General features: G+C 42.8%; 1 protein-coding gene across 1 annotated transcript in view; it reads left to right on the top strand.

The window, feature by feature from the left end:
• The window catches only part of CLCN4 (chloride voltage-gated channel 4), a 41,700-nt gene that overhangs the window by 10,343 nt on the left and 11,845 nt on the right, over positions 1-19,512 (top strand). Inside the window, exons 2-8 of the mRNA XM_075522491.1 lie at positions 2,122-2,273; positions 2,620-2,719; positions 8,602-8,789; positions 14,257-14,379; positions 15,993-16,199; positions 16,292-16,372; positions 16,936-17,481. Coding sequence (XP_075378606.1) covers positions 2,130-2,273; positions 2,620-2,719; positions 8,602-8,789; positions 14,257-14,379; positions 15,993-16,199; positions 16,292-16,372; positions 16,936-17,481 — 1,389 coding nt within the window. The 5' untranslated portion in view covers positions 2,122-2,129. The remainder of the gene's footprint in view (positions 1-2,121; positions 2,274-2,619; positions 2,720-8,601; positions 8,790-14,256; positions 14,380-15,992; positions 16,200-16,291; positions 16,373-16,935; positions 17,482-19,512) is intronic.

Here is a 19,512-nt window from a genome sequence, read left to right as displayed (position 1 = left end):
GCTACAGGCACTGCAGTGGCAGTTCTATAAAACCCCTAAAGTCTGTATCTGTCCTCATTTTTTCTTATGTATTTTTTTGTGTTTTTTTTTTTCTTGTGCAGTAACACTAACCTAACTCTCCATTAGCCATTTTCTTAAGCTTACCATTTCAGATTACAAACCCTAGGTACTCTCTGGAAGACCCTGTTTGCCAGGCACCTATTTTAGGATGGATAGGATTAATCGCTCTTTAGAGCAACACTTTGCTAAGTGATGTAAAAGCACACGGCTGCCTCCTCCAGCTGCCCTGGCCCAGGACCCTCCTGCCTGGCTGCTGGAGCCCAGCCCGCGGACCCGGGGTCTCTGCCCACGCCGGGGGACACGGCTGGCACCTTCCCACGCGCAGGTTCAACCAGTAGCAAAGCTGAGCGTGCATCCCAGAGACACACACACAATTAGTAGCCCTTCAATTAGTGTGAGTGGTGAGGTTTGTTTCTTGTCGTTGTCTCCATGTTTGCTTTGTCAGGTCTGTGTCTCTGTGTATTTTGTTTCTGTTTTCCCCCTTTTTCCTGTAGTTTCCCAATTGACAAGGTCCCTGATCAGACAACCTCGCTGGAATAGACACTCTCACGCTCCCACGTGCCCTCACCAGTGAGCATGACTGACCAGGTTTGGTTCCCATCACCCCCTCCCTTATCATTTGCATCAGGTTTGTGTCCCTGTATGTTCTTGTTCATGGCTTCCTCCTTTTCTTAGTATCCCTTGCCGCATTGAAAAAGGTCCTTGACCAGATACCTTTAAAGGAGCAGGCGCTCTCCTGCCACACACCCTTACACACATCTTTCTCTGTCTCTAGAGGCAGCCTAGGTGGCTTTAGACACTGAACTTTCGGATGGCTGAAGTTAAGTTGGATGAATCCAACCCCGTGTGCCTAAACTACTTCACTTAATAGATTCTCATGCTACGCAAGGCTCCTCTCATTGGGAATGATGTCAGCCATTTCTGGAGCTTGTCATATTAGTGACTACTTTGGGACCTGACCTTTAAAGGAGATAACAGTCGTTTTTGCACCTAGCCAGATGTTGCTGAGCTCTCTGTGGGAAAGAGAGGTACGGTGATTATGAGTTAACTTCTTCATGCTTGGCTCATGTAGATTGCATGAGCAAGGTATAGTTTCCAGGGCTTCAGAGCAATGAGCATGGTTGTTTCTCTGCTTTCATATCTGTAGTCTATAAACCCAGAGAGCATGTCCCCAGAAACTTCTGGGCTGAAAATGTCCACTCAGGCTGTGCGCTACACTCTAGTGTGTATGTTATTTCACAGCCTATTTTGATCTCCTTTTTAGCCATCAAATGCCGCTGGTAACTGCTTGTTATAGTTTGGGGATAGGTATCTTTTTATTTCCTCTTGTGCCCTGGCAGGACATGTGGTGACTGTTTCTCCCCCCGCTTTCTTAAAAGCAAATTTGGAGACTTTGTCTATGGGACAGAAGATAACCACCCAGGCTCTCCTAAGAATAGTTCTGCTCCCAGCACTTGAGAAGCAAACTTGAAGAAGATACTGCATTTCTAGACCTGACGCAGAGTAGACATATTATGATATCGAGCTTTGCGTTCTGAGCAGTGGAAGGAAAGTGGATCAATGCAGAGAGCTTTGAGCATGCAAAACCAGACAACAGTGCAGTGTTACAACTAATGGTGCCATGTAAAATCAGCGGTTCATGATGAATGGTAAATTCTAGTGTATTATCATTTGTTTTGTGAGCTGGTGACCTTGCCTACTCGATGATCTCCCTGCAGGCAGGGAAATTCTTCCGACATGTGATCAGGAGGTATCGTTGCAGAAGTCATCCAGAAACATCCCAGGGTTTGGGGCTCTATTTTCAGGAAAGCTGGTATTTCTGCACTTGGACACTGTGGTTTTAGTATGTGTTTTATAGGGTTTGCTAAACTGTTGAAGTAGTCTTCAGCTAAATACTTTTTCTAGTGGCAATGCCTAGGTTTCAGTAAGTGCCCACCAGGACTGCTGACTCGTGCTGTCTTGACTTTGTGGTTTGTGGAGGTATTTTGGAAAACTTGATTCTGAAACATCTGGCAAAGCTGCACGAATTTATTGACATACCTGTTTTTCCTCTACATACAGACCCTAATATGGTCAATGCAGGAGACATGAATGGTTCTGGCAACCTGATGGATTTTCTGGATGAGCCTTTCCCTGATGTTGGGACTTACGAAGATTTCCACACCATCGACTGGCTGCGGGAGAAATCACGCGACACTGACCGCCATAGAAAGGTAAAAGCGTCCAGCTTTGATGCATCGCAGTCCCTGGGTTACAGCCATCCTGGTGGTGAGAAAAACAAGTAGTTTTCCAAAGTTATTGCTTCCTAGCTTGTTGTATGACTTGAGGAGGACTTCTGAAAATATGGATGTGGTATGTCTTGAGTTTGTAAATATGAAAGGGCTGCCGGCAACTTAATCAGCAGAGCACGTCTAAAGAATAATTGAGACTAAGGGGAGTAGAGAGTAGAGAAATTGTATACACCTTCTAGGAGGTTAAATATTTTTTGTTGTAAGCATTGTACACTAAAACTGTGTCAGCCTGAATCGGTAACATCTCTATATATATGTTTAATTTCAGATTACAAGCAAAAGTAAGGAATCCATATGGGAGTTCATCAAGAGTTTGCTGGATGCCTGGTCAGGATGGGTTGTAATGCTTCTCATAGGACTACTGGCAGGTACGTGTGTGTTAGCGTTACAGTCATGCCCGAAACCATCTCACCCAAGTTTGCTGCAGTGCCATCTGCTTCTCTTTTTACTTCATTGTCTCTCCACTGATGTTTCAAGCTAAAAAGACAGCCATGCATTCATGCCGTTATAATCCTTAATAAAAATACCCACTTGCAAAGACTCCTGCTGAGTGCTGACCTAGAAAAAATGTTATTCACCAGTAGAGGGATTTTTCTATTGCTTTTGGAAATACACATCTGAACACTTTACGCTCGATGGACTACTTTGACTTTCTAAATCTTTGATTCACAGAAATCAATTTTATTGGTAGGATTTTTTTTCCTTGTCTTCCCTTACTTTAATCCTGCAAGTAGATATGATGATGTGGGGAAAATGTTGGTTGTGGACACTCCAAGGGGAGCTTTATAAATTGCCATATCCACTGGGTTATCTTCTTTATACACATATGAAGGGAAAATACAGTTTCAGACTCAGTTTCAGATCTGCTTCCAGGACAGACAGACATTACATATTTAACAGCCTGCTCAAACTCAGATGGCAAACTCATTAATTTCCCAAATTGCTCCTGTCTTCTGCTCAGTTTAGCACATCTTCCAACTTGGAAAGCTGCACTTCTCTTACCAAGTTGAAGCAGCTGCTATTTTTTATGCTTTTTCAGTGATGTCAGGGTGCTCTTGTATCATGCATGCATGATGTAAAGTTTCACAATTTCCAAGTGGTATGAATTTCCTGCTTACCAACTGTCAAGTTAATATGTTTATTACAGTTGTTCAGGAGCCTCAGAAGTACTGGAGAAGTTCTTGAGAAAACTTTGCCGAAGTTACATTTTTGGCAAATTATGTAATTTTGTAGAGATACACTTGTTTCCACAAAAGCTCTGATGGGAGGGTGAGGTGGGAAGAGAGTCTGATAGACTGTGTACTACCAGGGCTGCCGAACCCTGCATGAAGGCCAGGGTTGGCCTCACCTGGGATGGAGAATTCTGCTTGCAAATAAAGTTACAGCAAGCCTTTGAGGGCTCTAGTGACCTCCCACAAGCTGGTCAGTAATCCCCTCACTCATACAGAGAACGTGGTATACACTCACACGCTCCCATTTTAGTAAGAATATCCCAGAAGGTTTGTTTCAGTTCCAGTTTGCAATGAAACCTCATGCTGAAATCCTCAAAGTTGTCGAAAGCCAGAGCTGCTGACCTCTGGTAAGCTCTAATGCTGGTATGTCCGGCTTGGGAACGGAGGTCAAGGGTAAGCTGCAGCTGAGATGTCTTAGCTTTGGCAACCTTTCCAATGACAGGGGTGCAGAGCAACATGTTTTACCTCAAAGATTCAGATCAAATTAGTCTGTTTTTAAACTGGGACAAGGACTCGTGAATCAGCTAGAGAACAAAAATTACCTGCGTGCTCATGATCTGGGCTGAGCCCTGTAGACTTTTTCTGCCTGCCGTTGAAAAGACACATGTGCTCTGTGCCTCCAGTGTTTCTGGGACAGAGAAAAGATGGAGAGGCACCATCTCAGCCTCAGTGGGGGGTCAACACCCCTTTGATGAGTAGGGGAGTTATTGATGAGTGGATGAGGTTTCTAAACCAGGTTTGGGGAGGGAGGAGGTGAGGTTGGTGGTGCAGTCAAGAGGCACTTCACGTCATTTCCCTCTCTACTTGAAATATTGCCAGCTCAGAGAAGCCAGCCTGCCACAAGGGCACCTGTGTGATCACACAGGGTTACTGTAGACCAGCCGGGCTCCTCCATGGTCCCTCTTCCCCTGCTGAATGGGCAGAGGCTACTGCTCCATGGGGAGCAGCCTGGCTCACCCACAGGGACACCGGGTGAGCTCTTGGGCAGCTGAGACCAGGCATTGCCAGGGGCAAGGAGAGAGGATGGCGAGGAGTGGGAGAGGAGGGGGAAAGCAGCAGCAGTAGAATCCAGGGTGTGAGGGTCTTGCCGAGCTGCCCCCGCTGCCCCCTTGTTGGCGATGGAAGGCAGTGAGGTGGGACTCCTGGGGAAGGGGATGGCGGGGGCCTCCATGTGTTTCCAAAGGCACTTGGAAGAGTTACTCAGGCCCAGGAGTTTAAAGTGAGCTTAACTGATCTAGAAGCATAAATCCCACCAGTACGGTCAACTGAATCTTCCAGGTTTTACAACGCTTGAAAGGCTGCACTTCCATAGCCAACGCAAGCTGACATGGCCAAAAAGAGTAGTCCCTGCCCTCCAGTGTCCCCACCGTTGGGCCCTGTTGCCTTATGCATGTGCAGCTGCACAGGGCGGGTGAATCTGGGAACTGGCCTGGTGATAAAAATGGGTTTTAGCCAGATTAGTTTCCAGTTGATCAGCAGGATTGGTCACCACAGGGCCACAAGCAATCAAAATATTGCTGATGGGAAGGAGCTGATGGAGGGAGGGAGGAGAGGACCATCCCATTTGGCAGTATGACTCATGTCATTTTTGGTGTGTCATCGAACCTTCGTTAGTCCCAGAAAAGCATAGGTGGAAAAGGGACCTCTGGAGGGGCTCTGCTCTGACCTGCTCACAGCAGGGCCAGCTTCAGCATTAGAGCCGTATGTTTTGAGTAACCTCAAAGCATATTAAAAGCATAACAGCAACCGTTTGGGATCAGACCAAAGTTTCAGGAGTGAGTGTGCACATGTAAATTAGCCTGAGCAGAGCCCCTTGCTGCTGCCACAGTCTGACACAGCCAGTTCCCAGGCTCTTTCAGAGCCATGTACCTGCAGGGCCTCAAACCCTCAGATACTACATGGAGAGAGAAGATGGTACGTGACAGTGTCAAGTTGCTGGAAAGGCACTAAGGAGTGTCTGGAAAGGAGGTGTTGGGATCCAGAGCCTGGTCATTTCTGGGAGGGGGAAGGAGCAGTAACGCCCACAAAGAGTGGTGTGGAGATCAGGTGAAAACTGCTCACATGATGCTCCAGAAAAAGATACTGAGCGCTACCTGGGCCTGTCTCAGTCAGAAACTTTGTGCACTTTCTGGAGAAATACAAAGCAATGTATGGGGAAATGAGCCTAAAATTTTAGGTGTGAGTGCCAAATGTTTAGGCACTCGTTTTTAAGGAATTCTGAGTTTTTACTTTGCCCTTCCTGCCTGTGGACCAGTGGCCATCTCACAGTCTAACCATTAGTACTAGCCAACTGAAGGTACGTGCTATTTATAGATCAGCAAGAAAGTCTGTGTTTTCTAAAGCTATGTGACAAAAAGTACTATCATACTAATGCTAAAATGCTCTGGTACTGGCGCTGGATGTGCAAAAATCCCCTTTGTATTTCAGTCCCATGCCATTTGGGTGATGCAGTTTTCTGGCACAGGTACATCAGCAAAATGTATTTTCAAAGCAAATTTTTAGCGTTCTCATTTGGGCATTGTAAAGCATTGTATTGGCCATCACCAACCAAAGGAAAAGGAGAGAGGTAAAAGGCTAATATCTAAAATGAAGTTCAGCATCTCCTGGCTTTGGAGTGCTTCATTATTTTTCATTCCAGGCGGGAGGTTACACAGAAGGGGGAACAAGTTCAGTTCCTTTGATGGAGAAGCAGGGAAATAAACTTATGCTGTATTGCAGAGGTGCAGTGACATGTCTAGACAGCCGCAGTAAGCACAAGAAATTAAAGGCTTGACTTTCTGACATGCTGAACACTCTGCAACTTCCATTAATTTCACTTAAGTTGCAAAGATTCAGAACTTGGAAAAATTCTAGCCCTGGTCACTTGGCTTGTGAAGCATTAACTATTGCCCTATTATCCTGCAAGATTTTCTTCTCTGTAAAGCATGTAGCATTTTCCTCTTTATGTGGATCCCAAAGCATTTGGCAAAAGGGATTTTTTTTTTCTAGAGGCACATTTTCCTAGACGCACTGTGGTGCATGTGAGCTTGTTATATTAGAGAACTGACTGTTCCTCACTCTGTTCATCATTAACTTTATTGGGGAAAAATATTCAAAAGCCTGCTTTCCTTTGCACCTTCCGCTAGGTAGCATTAATACTCAATTGGCTGATTAAGTGTGATTTGAGCTTTGAAGATTGGGGTAACTGCAGAGGATGATAAAGGTACATTAAGAGATGCAAGAGGCACAGCATTTGGTGCTCATGGCCAAGGGCTGGGGATTCTTTGTACTGTTTCCTAAATACAACTATGAATTTCATTTCAGAAGATTGGAGGAGAATTTAGAATTTACTGCAAAACTCAGTATGCTATGCATGCTGACGTTAGTAGCAACGCAGTGATTTATCATCATCTAAGAATATGGTTCATTGTTTCCATAGAAACTTGGGAAAATGGAAAAGAGTAAGCAAGAGAAAGCCAAGGTCTTCATGAAAGAAAATAGTTGATACAGACATCTTTACTCCCTGCTGCAGCCTTTTTTGTGATCTTGTCTAGTGTATCTGTATAGTTCTTCAGATTATTCCTACAACAAAAATTCTTCACTGCTACACGAGTCACATCGCTTGTCTGTGTGGTGACAAATATCCTTCTTAAGGGAATGAGAAGATACACTTGTGTAAAGCTCTGTGAGCACTTGTGGGTTTTTTCTGTTCTGTGGAATAAAAAACAGGTTACACATGCCTGAATTATTTGAATTTTTTTTTTTTTCCTCTTTCACAGAAATGAAAAGCAGAAAACTTTGGTTCCAGGTCAAATAAACTGGCTCTTGAATCCACCTGTGTGCCCCAGCTGCTAGGGGAAAAGGGAGGAGCCCCCACCCCTGCTTCACATAATTGCATTCTTAGCAGGAGTCACAAAGCTAAAAGTTTTGGAAACATAAAACCAAACCATGTTGCATTTTTCAAAATATTTTTTCAGTGTTTTAGTCCTACTGAAGTGCAACGATGGATTCTGTTCAAATTCATTACCAGTTTCCTGAAATTGTGTTAATGATTACCAGTAAAAATGTTGTTGACTTCTACTTTCCATTGTGTGCGAGAGGGGTTTGGAAAACACTGAATGACTTTTTTATCAGTGGGTGGTTTAATGCTTTCTAGAAACTATGGACATGGGGACCGAACGCAGGTCTGCCTTTCTGTGTCCTGGCTGCTCCCAGCCTCCCTGTTCCTGCTGGTGTTGCATTCGTGAGGACACATCTGCTCTGAGGGTGCTGGTGCTGGGGCAGGTTATCATTGCTGATGAGCAAATGCCCTAGAAAAGCAGGATTTTCTTTTTTGTGTCTGGCCACATCAATTTTAGTCTTGTCTGTGTCCGGTGGCCACCGGGTGTCACTGTAGCTCTGTGTAATTACTTGGGAAAAACTGCAATAAGGGTTAGCTTGGTACAGAGAGGATTTGAAGGATAATTTTATTCCACGTGTTTGGATTGCTAATGAACGTACACATCAAGGGCCCAAATCCGTTAAGTTCATAAGTCAGAATTTGGCATCCATTGTTTCTCTGCTGAAATCATCCTCCTAACAGGTTGCTGTGTTGGGACCGCTAAAGCTATAGGAAAACGTACCTGTCCTCCTCCTCCCTTAACCCTGAAATACGATGTGGTTTGAGACCTGCAGCTTAGTATGTGTATAGAGACCCTGCATGAAGTCCTGCTTATCTCAGTCAAATGGCACACCTGCCTGGGACAGACTGCAGGATCAGACCCTACCTTAGTTATGCCTTCCCTATTTGGCAATTGGTCAGTATGAAAACGATAATATTTAAAATAAAAGCTTTCCGAGAGAACATTGAAGGTCAGACCACATGTTGGTGTGGCCCTTTCTTTGCAAACTCAGTTACCCCCAGTTGTTTGGTATATTCATGCTTACATTGCAGCTGCTTCCTCAAATCATGAGTTTTTGCTGTTATTATAATTAGATATATTTTCCTTGTGACTTGATATTTTTTTAATGCCACGGTTTCTTTTTCTGCATTTTCCCAGGCACATTAGCCGGAGTGATAGATTTAGCTGTGGATTGGATGACAGACCTGAAAGAGGGTGTCTGCCTGTCTGCCTTCTGGTACAGCCACGAGCAGTGCTGCTGGACGTCTAATGAAACCACATTCGATGACAGGGACAAATGTCCCCAGTGGCAGAAATGGTCTGAACTTCTTGTAAGCCAGTCTGAGGTACGGGAGACCTGATTAGGTTGGGGTCACAGCAGGCCAAGGAATGCCCTTTTTTCATACTTGCTGATGTTCCCTCCAGAGAGTTTCTCTGAAAGAGAAAGTAATGAAGTGAGAACGCTGCAAAAAAAGACATTTCCACAAGCAATATCTGCTTAACCTGGGAAAGGTCCTATTGTTTCAGTGTCACATGTGATGGAAATTGGAAAACTGCGAGATCGCTCTCTCTTTTTATCAGTATTAAACCAAAAGTGTTTCATAACGCTCATAATCACCAGGGGACCTGATCTGCTATCCATTTTTTTTCTTTTAAACACAATTTTATGGGAGAAAAAAGACAATCCCTGACAAATACATTTAAGAGGAAATTTTCGGGATTGCAGATGGTTTTTATGTATTCAAATGCTGTGAGTAGTAGTGGGAGCTGCATAAGAACTGCTTGTTATGCCATTGCAATCATTTTCTCTATCAGATAGCAAAATATTTTGCTAGCGCCGAAAGCTGGGGAAATAATGGGATCCCTGGGTGATGGCCAAAGTGAAAAATTTGCAGGGTGAGAGGACAGGAAGGAAAAAGCTGATCTGGACTGACATGAGACTTATATTTTAAGAACTCTTTTTCTATCTTTTTTTGTAAGTTATAGTAATTTTAAATACAAGGAATGTTGTTTCAAAGCAAAGCAGGTGAAAGTTTTGTTTTGAAGACATGAGAAGAAGCCTTTCTAAACTCCTTTTAGCAGATGATACTTTTATAAAAAATATGGAAAGGACATTTTATTTTCAACCTAAGCTATTCAATGTATTGAATAATATGGATACCTTCACAACTTTAATTTTTGGGCAGAATTATTGTCTTGAATCCTCCCTCCCCTGCATTTCTGCAGATGACTTGAATACGACAAAAATTGAATATGACATGGAGATGGGATGAATGTGGCTTTGAAGAGAACTGGTTTAAGTGTGTAATGGGAGTTTTAAAAATTACCCAGTAATGCAGTTCGGTCAATCATAGGAGAAAAAAAATATATACTTCTAAGGGAGAAATCATCTCCAGCCAGGCAATTAAAAAATGGGTGACTTGGAGAGATTGTCTCGGATCTTCTCCTAGTGTGGAGGTGGTCTGGTCCTGCAGAAAGTGTTTGAGGGCACCTTCATCTCCATACAAGTTTGTCATGCACGTTCCCTTCAGTGCCGCTTTAGTTTTACAGTACAAGTAGTACCAGATGAGAGAGTCTGTGAATATGTATAGCCCAATTTTCCATCGTTCTAATTAACTGTAGTGAAAGTAGCGGGGTGTTCACTGTTCCTGAATATTCCCACCATTTGATCGCAGGGAGAAATCTCTCTGCACAGTTGCCAGTCCATAGTGCCAAGCTTCCCTTTGCCAGATGTTTGCTAGGTTCACATTGGTCTTCATCAACAGATGGTTTGAGCGGTTGTGTCTTTGTAACAGTGAAGAAATATTACCCTGGTATAAAGTTGCAGGACTGGGGATGATGTTGTAATTTAAGAGAACAAAAAAATGTGGGAAGGGAAAAAAGAGGAGAATGTTACAATTGTTATGGGATTTGGAAATCCTGTGCATATGTTTGACATGCTGTTACTCTGAAAGGCTGGGATATATGAACAGAGGATATCCTTGAGAAAATTTATTGCTTTCACCTGCTACTCGAAATCAGCAGTCATGACTTGTGTGCTGGGGCTGATCAGAAAGGTATCAGCTAGGTGGGCACTGTGAAACTTTACTCACTTTGTATTCAGATTGGGCTTCTCACCCCCTAGCATACTGTCACAGTGGGGAAAAAAAAGGTTAATCTTGGCTTAGTTTTAGGCTTTTTGTCAAAACAAATGGGCCTCTAAGATCTGTGGGTTTCTGGCTGCCACGGCCCAATGGATGCTGTAAATATTAATAATATACCTGTCTATTACATTGAAATCCCAGGCAAAGCCCAACAAAAATGTGAATATGGAAAGTAAGAATTCTGTTTTGCAGCAAAAGGCTTACAATACGGGCAAGTTTTGTATGATTCCTGTAGCTGTAGAGGACTCTAGGAGGGATCAAAATACACTGAATTTGACAGTGTTTCAGGATAATTTTGCCTTTTTTTTTTTGTATGTTTCTTCATTTTGTGCCTGATATTTGGGTAACAGCCCTATAAAATGCACAGTGCACAGAAGGACTAATTTGGAGCACATTTTAGACAGAAAGTACTTGGAACAGTTTCCCTAAAGGTACTCTGGTCAGATGTGTCTTCTTTTTTATGCATGACTGTGACTCTTTCTCATCATAGACAACTAAATTTGACATTTTGAGGACTAAGATTTAGATCAGTTCTTCCTTGTGGTTTTGCCAATTTATGGCTATGATAAACCCTGTACATATGTTCTCACTGAGTATTGTGACATTTCCTACAGCATCTCTTGAAAAATGTTTTCTTTCTAGTCCTCCTATAAAGTGAACCCAAAGCAGAGTCTTGATATAAATTATTACGGAAAACATAATAGCACATCCCAAACATACCAGGCTATGTTTTCTTCCCTAATCACTGTTTTGTAGGCCAATGATAACCTTCATCCCTCTGGTCCTGAACTGCTTCCAAAGAGCAGGTGAAGAGTTTTTTCGATGCCAGAGAGTTTCAAAACCTCAAATTCACTGGAGGAGTGGGTGTGTTAAAGCACATCAGATGCCATCCACTTCAGCTAGATCTCTAGCCAGTATCTGGTGACCAGGAGCTTCCCTATTCTGCAGATCCAGGTTGGTCCTAACCTCAACTTCACTGGAGCTGAGGACCCCATTTCTGGTGCCTCACATCTAGCCAAAGCAGAGGAAAGGGCACTGTGTCTTCCATGGCTCGTGACACTGGATCCAGCAATGGACTGGATTCCCATCCCAGGGCTTCTGGATCTCCTGTCATGAAGCTGAGACCTGCAAGACAAGGAAGCCCCTCTCTACCTGGAACCCACTTCCCAATTTGTAACGACCACCGGAGGGAGTCTGCAAGCTGTAAGATCCCAAGTCAAGTCGGAGTAGAGCTCTCAGCCTCTGGAGAAAACAAGCATTGGTCAGCCATGGATGGCATCCCGAGGGAGGTGTTTTACTTCAGTATTCTGAGTTTGTGAGGGTTTTTTTCAGTTGTGCTCCATTTGTACCTAAATTGGACTAACACCAGATCTGAAATACTGCTCAGTCTTGCAAACTAAAATACTAGGTTTTGCTCAGTTCCCCTGCATGCTTCATTACTATTGCTGCCAGGGTGAGTCCTGTGAGCCACTAGTGGAAAAGGTCTTAGCAGAATCATCTCTGCTGATGAGCATTTTTGGTCTCTGATTCCAGTGTACATGCTTAAGACTTTTACTGATTCAGGGCCTTAGAAATGGCATGTAATGAATGAGAAATGAACCATTTGCTATACTGAGTTACTACTACTTTACTTCCCAAAGGTTTTCTTATTATTAGTCATTAGGAACTCCTGCAATGGGACCTGCAGAATGCCAGATATCTGGAAAATATAACAATGAGAGTTGTCCCAAGGGATAAAACTGAACTGGCCATATAGACTCTTCTGGGGTCCTGCCACAGTGCTGTAGGTGTATGTGTGATTGCAGTAACGAGCTGACATAGTTTTCATGTGACTTCTGAGATGTGAAAGAAGAGGAAGTAAAAAGAAACAAAGTTAATTTGACTCCAGTGAATTTAGAAGGAAAACTGCAGCTTTCGCTCAACACTGTAGGGCCAAATTGCTGTAACGGTGTTGGTCTTCTTTGGAGTTACTCCAGGTTCACACTGACAGGAGAATTTTGCCCTGGGGCAACATTTCCAGAGTTTTCTGTAGAGGAAGAGTAAATATTGCCATAGCTGTTTGTAATTGAAAGCACTAGGAGAAGACATTAATGAGGAAATGAGACCATCTTCAGCTGTAGCAACAAAGATCCATGGTTACTACAGATGGATGTCAATCACTGTAAGTGTGGGATCCATGACTGCTTAGTCTCAGGGCGCCGGGGGATGGCATCATATTGCTCTTCTGCTGTTATCAGCAAAGCCATCTGCAAACTTCAGCAAGCACAAGAGGACCTTAACAAATTGCCCTTCTTCCAAATATATCCATAAGGATAAGGGCAGTTGTTCCCCTACTAGTCTTTTCAATTGGACAGAGACCTGGAAAATTAGTCTAGCAAGCATTTGTACTGTTAAAGGTTGATTCCTTGCAGGCTTGCAAACAGGGAGACTTCTCAGCTCTAGGTTTGTATGACTGGGAACTGGGCCTGGCCAGCTCTGCTAACTGAAGACACGATACAACTGATTAATGCCTCTTTTCCTACTTGATTTATCATAATGTTGATATCCAGGCTGCTGTCCTGCAGAGCAAAGACAGGGGCCCTGATGTTCTTGAGCAGCTGGGATTGCATCCGGTAGGAAGAGTTCACTTAGAGGTGAAGGATTCATACCAATTCATCCACTGAGGTTCATCTTGTTTTTTATTCTGTAGTGTCATGTTGCTAGAGGAGATTGTTTGAAGGCTTAAGCTCCTTGTATCAATCTGATGCCTCTGACTAGATTCTCTTTTTGTCTGTGGAGGTGGGGTTTTTGAAATTAATCTAAAAAATTATGCTTGTGAAGAGGGAGGGGTATTCTAAGCCAGATTTTAACAACAGTTTTGACTTGACCATTGGAGACAGAAAGCTTGAAGGTCACTACTGACTATGCTTTCACTATGGCACTGCACAGTCAACCGTTGCTAATGATCATTAGCATTTTCATTCTGTCAGTAAAGCTATTCAGTTTGAAGATAGGTTTTATTATTGACTGGAATGCTTTTAAAATATCAGGGCAAAAATGATTGAGATGTGTCTGAGTGGTATCTGCCCAGCTATTGTGCTTTCAAATGATTTTCAACCCTATCATAGATAGCGTCATATAGAAGGAAAGAATTTATTTATGGTTTTACTCTTCCTGTTTGTGAACTGAACTGGCTTCTGATATACACAGGGATGTTGTTTGAAAAGATCAGCATCTGCATGGAGAACTGACCTTTGAATACCAGCCCGCAGAAAAAGATGCATCAGGGTCTCATCCCCTGTCACCTGCCATGGCATGAAACAGCAGATTCCTTCATTAGGTGCTTTTTTATCACCAATTACTTTTGCCCTTATGGCATACTTGTTTGACATTTTGGAACTTTTTGTGGTTGGCTTAATTTTTTAGTGCTTGAAGGATGCTCTGTTTAAGGTGTTTGAGTCCCTTGCAAACAGACTGTATGGACTGGGTTAGGTATATATTAGTATGCTGCTTCTTTCCATGAGTAATAAAATTGTTGAAGTATATAAAGCCATTTGTCCTTCCTGAGGAAAAGCAGCAGTTAGAATGTAAATGAAAAGACCGGGCTCTATGCCATCATGATCCCTAGTAGAAGCATGACATTTACCAACCTGCATTTGTCTAACGATATTTGTTACTGTTATTTTTCTAGGGTGCAAGTGCTTACATTCTAAACTATTTTCTATACATTATGTGGGCTCTATGTTTTGCTTTCCTGGCAGTCTCCCTGGTCAGAGTGTTTGCTCCCTATGCCTGTGGCTCTGGAATCCCAGAGGTGAGTTTCTCTTCATGGACTAATATCCAAAAACCAAACCAAACAAAGAAAAGATAACTTGCCGCCTTTTCCCATTCCAGAACTGTACTATGAGATATCATAGGAACAAGAAGATTGTCTACATCTCATCTGCCTTCATTCCTTTGTCTAACATGCCTTTATGGTGCCCATCTAAATTTTTCATAGTAGAAAATGTTCAAATGCCACTGTGACAGGTTAATGTACATACTTCTTCATTGCCAGAGCTTGAATTAAAAATCAACGGCTCCCAGTCATCGCTTTATGGACTCCAACTTTTTGTGGCTGAGGCACATACTCACTAGAAGATTATACAGAATTTTCCTTGGATGAAATTACTTGGGCCAGTTACAAAACCAGTAATTTTCTAGGCTAGGCTTTAAATAAAACCAAAATAAAACAAAGAGGGAGAGCTACAAAGCTAAGGTTTCCTAAGCTACTGAAGATGTGAGATGCCCATCATTTGGGATGGCTGAAAAGAGGCTGACTGTCCATCTTCTGCAAATTGTGTCCTTGTACACCATGTCATGCTGGCATGACAGCATTATTACAGCCAAAATCTCTGCTTGGTTTTCAATATTTTACATATTGAGCATCAGTCCCTATTTAAGCTGTTAAAATGAGGAACCCTGTAATTCAAGCAGCATAGCTACTCAAAATTTTTGAAATCAGGGCAGTCTTTTGTTAAAAGTGCTATAGAACCACTGGGATTATTACTTAGGAATCTGGCAGACAGAATCAACAGCCCAAATTTTAGAAATCCTGGCATACTTTTTTTCTTTGTCACTAGGAGTAGCATACTAGGACTAGCATCCAAATGTTTCATAGCCAATCAGGAAAAAAACCCGCCACAAATAATTTGAAATATTTAAATCATTTCCATGTTTCAAAGTAGTCATGTGTGTGTGTGTTTGTTACATATTTGATATATCTGTAAGTGTTTTTAAAAAGTTTTCATAGTTAACTATAAATCTAGTTTCTGAGTGGTAAATCTCTCATGTGAGGTGATGCTCAGCTCCAGTCCATTTCCAGGGCCAGAGTCCAAATCCAAATCCCACCCTGCAGCCTGTGTGTCATGCACATGCATTGTGCTCTGTTCTAGCCACCTACATGCAAAATTAAGAGGAAATGTGTAAAAAATAAGATCTTGTGGACTTTCTCATTTCATAATACTTGCATGCTTTTATGGTGTGGCCATTCCAAATATTTAGAACTTTTTTTTTCTTGTTTTAACTGGGAAAAGTCTGTGGTTGTTTATTTGCTTTTTTTCTGCTTTGTTGAAGTTGGGTCTAGTTTAACTTTGATCCTGTAAGCCAAGGAGATATGTAACAGTTTCATATTTCTATTGATCTCTGTAAGACTCCTTACCGATGCAGGGGACCACCCATAAGAACAGTAAAAGTGTGGTCTGCTTAACCCCTGCCCAGCTATCACTGTGGGAAAGTTGCCCTACCTACGGTTTCTTTCTCTCCATCACTGTCTCTTTCCAAGCAGTCTGTGATTTTTTTTAACTCCACTGGGGTTTTAACTCCACTTGCAAGTTCAGAGTAGAAAAGGTTTCTTCAGCTCTTCAACATGTTCTTCCTGCCTTCCAGATAAAAACCATCTTGAGTGGGTTCATTATTAGGGGCTACCTGGGAAAGTGGACACTTTTAATCAAAACAGTCACCTTGGTTCTGGTGGTATCTTCAGGCCTCAGCCTTGGGAAAGAGGGGCCATTAGTCCATGTGGCCTGTTGCTGCGGAAACTTCTTCAGCAGCCTTTTCTCAAAGTACAGCAAGAATGAAGGAAAGAGGAGAGAGGTGAGGTTGGCTCAAATCATCTCTAATTTTCCTGTCCAGATACTCGGTGTTTCAAAGGACTCATGCCATGTACGTAAATATTTGCTTTGTAGGTGCTCTCGGCTGCAGCTGCCGCAGGAGTTTCTGTTGCCTTTGGGGCTCCGATTGGAGGTGTGCTTTTTAGTCTGGAAGAGGTGAGACCTGGCAGTTCGCTTGCTTCAGTAAATATACTTTCACTTGATGCCTTTTGCTAATATTCCTCTTTATTTTTCAAATATTTATATGCTTATTTTTCTTCTAAAGCAAAAATAATCTTTGATTTCTAGTAATAAGAAATAACCAGGTATTGTAGCATAATTTGAGTAAAAGAAGAGCACTGGCATTCTGGAAACAAACAAGATTGTTTAATCTGGAAACGTATCACTGTGCTGAGCTTTCTCCAGCTTTCAGCTTGCTGCTGCATGGGCCGAGCTGCGGAACACCCGCCTTATCGTCTCTAGCCAGCAACTTTGGATTTAGATTTATCGATTTTTCACTGGTTGCTTCTCCCTGTCTGAAACCTGAAAATGCCTTTTCTGATACCTTTGTGAACACGTTCAGGTTGTGATAAGGACTGGTGTTCCCCGTAAAGCCAGACGTAGAATGATAGATGAAACACACGGCGATGGCTTACTGTGCACAGTGCTCCAGTGAATAATTAAAGCAAACACCCTCTGTCACAGTCAGTGAAGTGTTTACAGTCTCTGCTTGGTTTTAGGTCAGCTACTACTTTCCTTTAAAAACCCTCTGGAGGTCATTTTTTGCTGCTCTCGTGGCTGCCTTCACACTGAGGTCCATCAATCCTTTTGGAAACAGCCGGCTGGTCCTGTTCTACGTGGAGTACCACACCCCCTGGTACATGGCCGAGCTCTTCCCCTTCATCCTGCTTGGTGTCTTCGGTGGCCTCTGGGGGACCCTCTTTATCCGATGCAACATCGCCTGGTGCAGGAGGCGAAAAACCACCAGGCTCGGGAAATACCCAGTCCTGGAGGTTATCGTGATAACGGCTATCACTGCCATCATCGCCTACCCCAACCCCTACACCCGGAGGAGCACCAGTGAGCTGATCTCGGAGCTCTTCAACGATTGTGGTGCCCTGGAGTCCTCGCAGCTCTGCGACTATATCAATGACCCCAACATGACCCGGCCAGTGGATGACATTCCCGACAGACCTGCCGGCCCCGGAGTCTACACGGCCATGTGGCAGCTCGCCTTGGCTTTGGTGTTTAAAATTGTCATCACGATATTCACTTTCGGCATGAAGGTAAATCGGGGACAGGCGCAGAAGCTGTCGTGAGCACATGGCACAGATGGGTTGCCATCAGCAGCTGTGGTCTATCTGGCAGCGCTTGTGTGCCTCTGACCTACACCCAGCCACACAGGTGTAGCTGACATGCCTGCTGGTTCACCTGCCCGCCAGCACCTTGCTCTGCGGGCCCCTGTCGCAGCGAAGGGATAAGCCCTGCTTTTCCACCTTCTAGTCATCTGCAGTTTCATTAAGAAAAGGAAATCTGGGTGTGAATTTAAATTCTTGCCAATAAGCAAATTCAAGATGATTCCCACTGCAGCTGTCTTTCAGCTCTCACAGGGATATGGACTGTTTACATTGTTGTTTGTCTTGTTGGATTAATGTCTTAATGTGCCTCAAGGTAGCTATGCTCTGGGAAGTAATAGCTTTGAATTTACTGATTTACACGTTTAAAACCTCACAAAAATATAAAAGTAGCTGAAAAGTTCTATTTTTGAATCTTTTTAAGCACTGTAGCTTGGAAAAAAAGAGGGAATGAGCTGGAGGACTGACAGATGTATCATTTGATTATTCTGGATTTGCAACTTTTTCCTTCCATTCCTCCTCCTCCCCATAAATGGGTGATGAAAGGTCCAAGAACAATTTATCCAAGCTTTCAATATATGCAAAGCTGTTTGTGGTGAGTTTTATATATCTGATTGCTAGAGCCCATATAAAACACATATCTGTCTGTCTACAGCTCCCATTATCTGAGCATTTAGTTCTGGATCTGATTGCAGCAGATGATGGGAAGTTTTTCTGAGTTATACACTATATGTTATGCCACACTCAAAGCTAAAGCATCTCATCTTTCTCTTAAAAACTGAGCTGGAACTGAGGATCCATCTTTTAGAAGGCCTGTTACCCCAATGTAGTAGGAAGTTGTTGGGAGCTTTGCTTTTCTTTCGTGTTTTCTCCATTTGGGATGTCCCTGATGACAAGAACTACTGAATGGTAGAAGGTCACTTAGGACCAGTGACTGAGTCCTGCTGATTTCCTGAGCAGGGAGAATGAGTGGGAGTTTAAGAGCACAGGTGTAATATATCTGGAGGAGGATTTGAAATGAGATGCCCTTCACTGCAGAAAGTGATTTGTGCTGGGGCTGGCAGCCGGTTGTTGTTATGCTTGTTCATTTGTTTAAAAACTTCTGAGTTTGGTTCTTTATTTATACTATATATTTAAAATTTGTTAGAAGCAATTGACAGTTTCAACTATTCTGGAAAAGAACAGACAAAATAGCTTTACCTGTCAAATCTAGAAGGCCCAATCCAACTGTATCAACAAAATTAACACTGTAAGGTGGGGAAGATAGCTCCTGCTGTTATCAGCCCTAATGCCCCTGGGCCATGCTGAGGTTGTTAGTTTAGTTGTCTAGGAAGCTCAAGGTATATTTTCAGAATTAAAAAGATATAACAACCTTTCCTCTCTAAAACCAACAAAAACTCCATGCAAGCCCTTGCAACAGATCTGAGTTGTCTTCTCCACAAGGAAATTTGTCTCCAGCTTGACAGGTGCACTTGACATCTAAGAGGAAATGCACTTAGCCAAGGCAAAGTGAATTTTCATTTTTTTTCTTTTTTTTTTTTTTTTTCATTTCAATACTGTTTTTTAATGATTTGTGACTTGTCTGTGTAGCAGACAACAAGGTAATGATTCACAGAACTTCCTGGAAAATATACAGCAAACTGAGATGAAGAAATAGCTGCCTCTGAGCAGTAAGCCTCCTTTCTCTAAATTTTTATTCTGCATTTGACATTTAATTTAAAATCTGGTCTGATTTAACCTGAAAAAGTAGTAATAAAACTGTAAAGTACTCCATGTGATAGACGTTGAAATCAAGATGTTATTTTCAGTTAAGCTTATTCTCAAGCCCATGCCAGAACCATCAGCAGCTCCTGACTTCCTGCTGAGAAAGCAATAAAGGCAAAACCAGGAGCATCTTGACTTCAAAAGCAGACTATTATTGAGAAACACCATTTATCTATCAATTTCAGTATGATGCAGCAG

This window comes from Mycteria americana, chromosome 1, assembly GCF_035582795.1.
Source record: "Mycteria americana isolate JAX WOST 10 ecotype Jacksonville Zoo and Gardens chromosome 1, USCA_MyAme_1.0, whole genome shotgun sequence".
Taxonomy (NCBI): Eukaryota; Metazoa; Chordata; class Aves; order Ciconiiformes; family Ciconiidae; genus Mycteria; species Mycteria americana.
The sequence above is the reverse complement of the archived record's forward strand: the minus strand, read 5'-3'. Positions and strand labels throughout refer to the sequence as shown.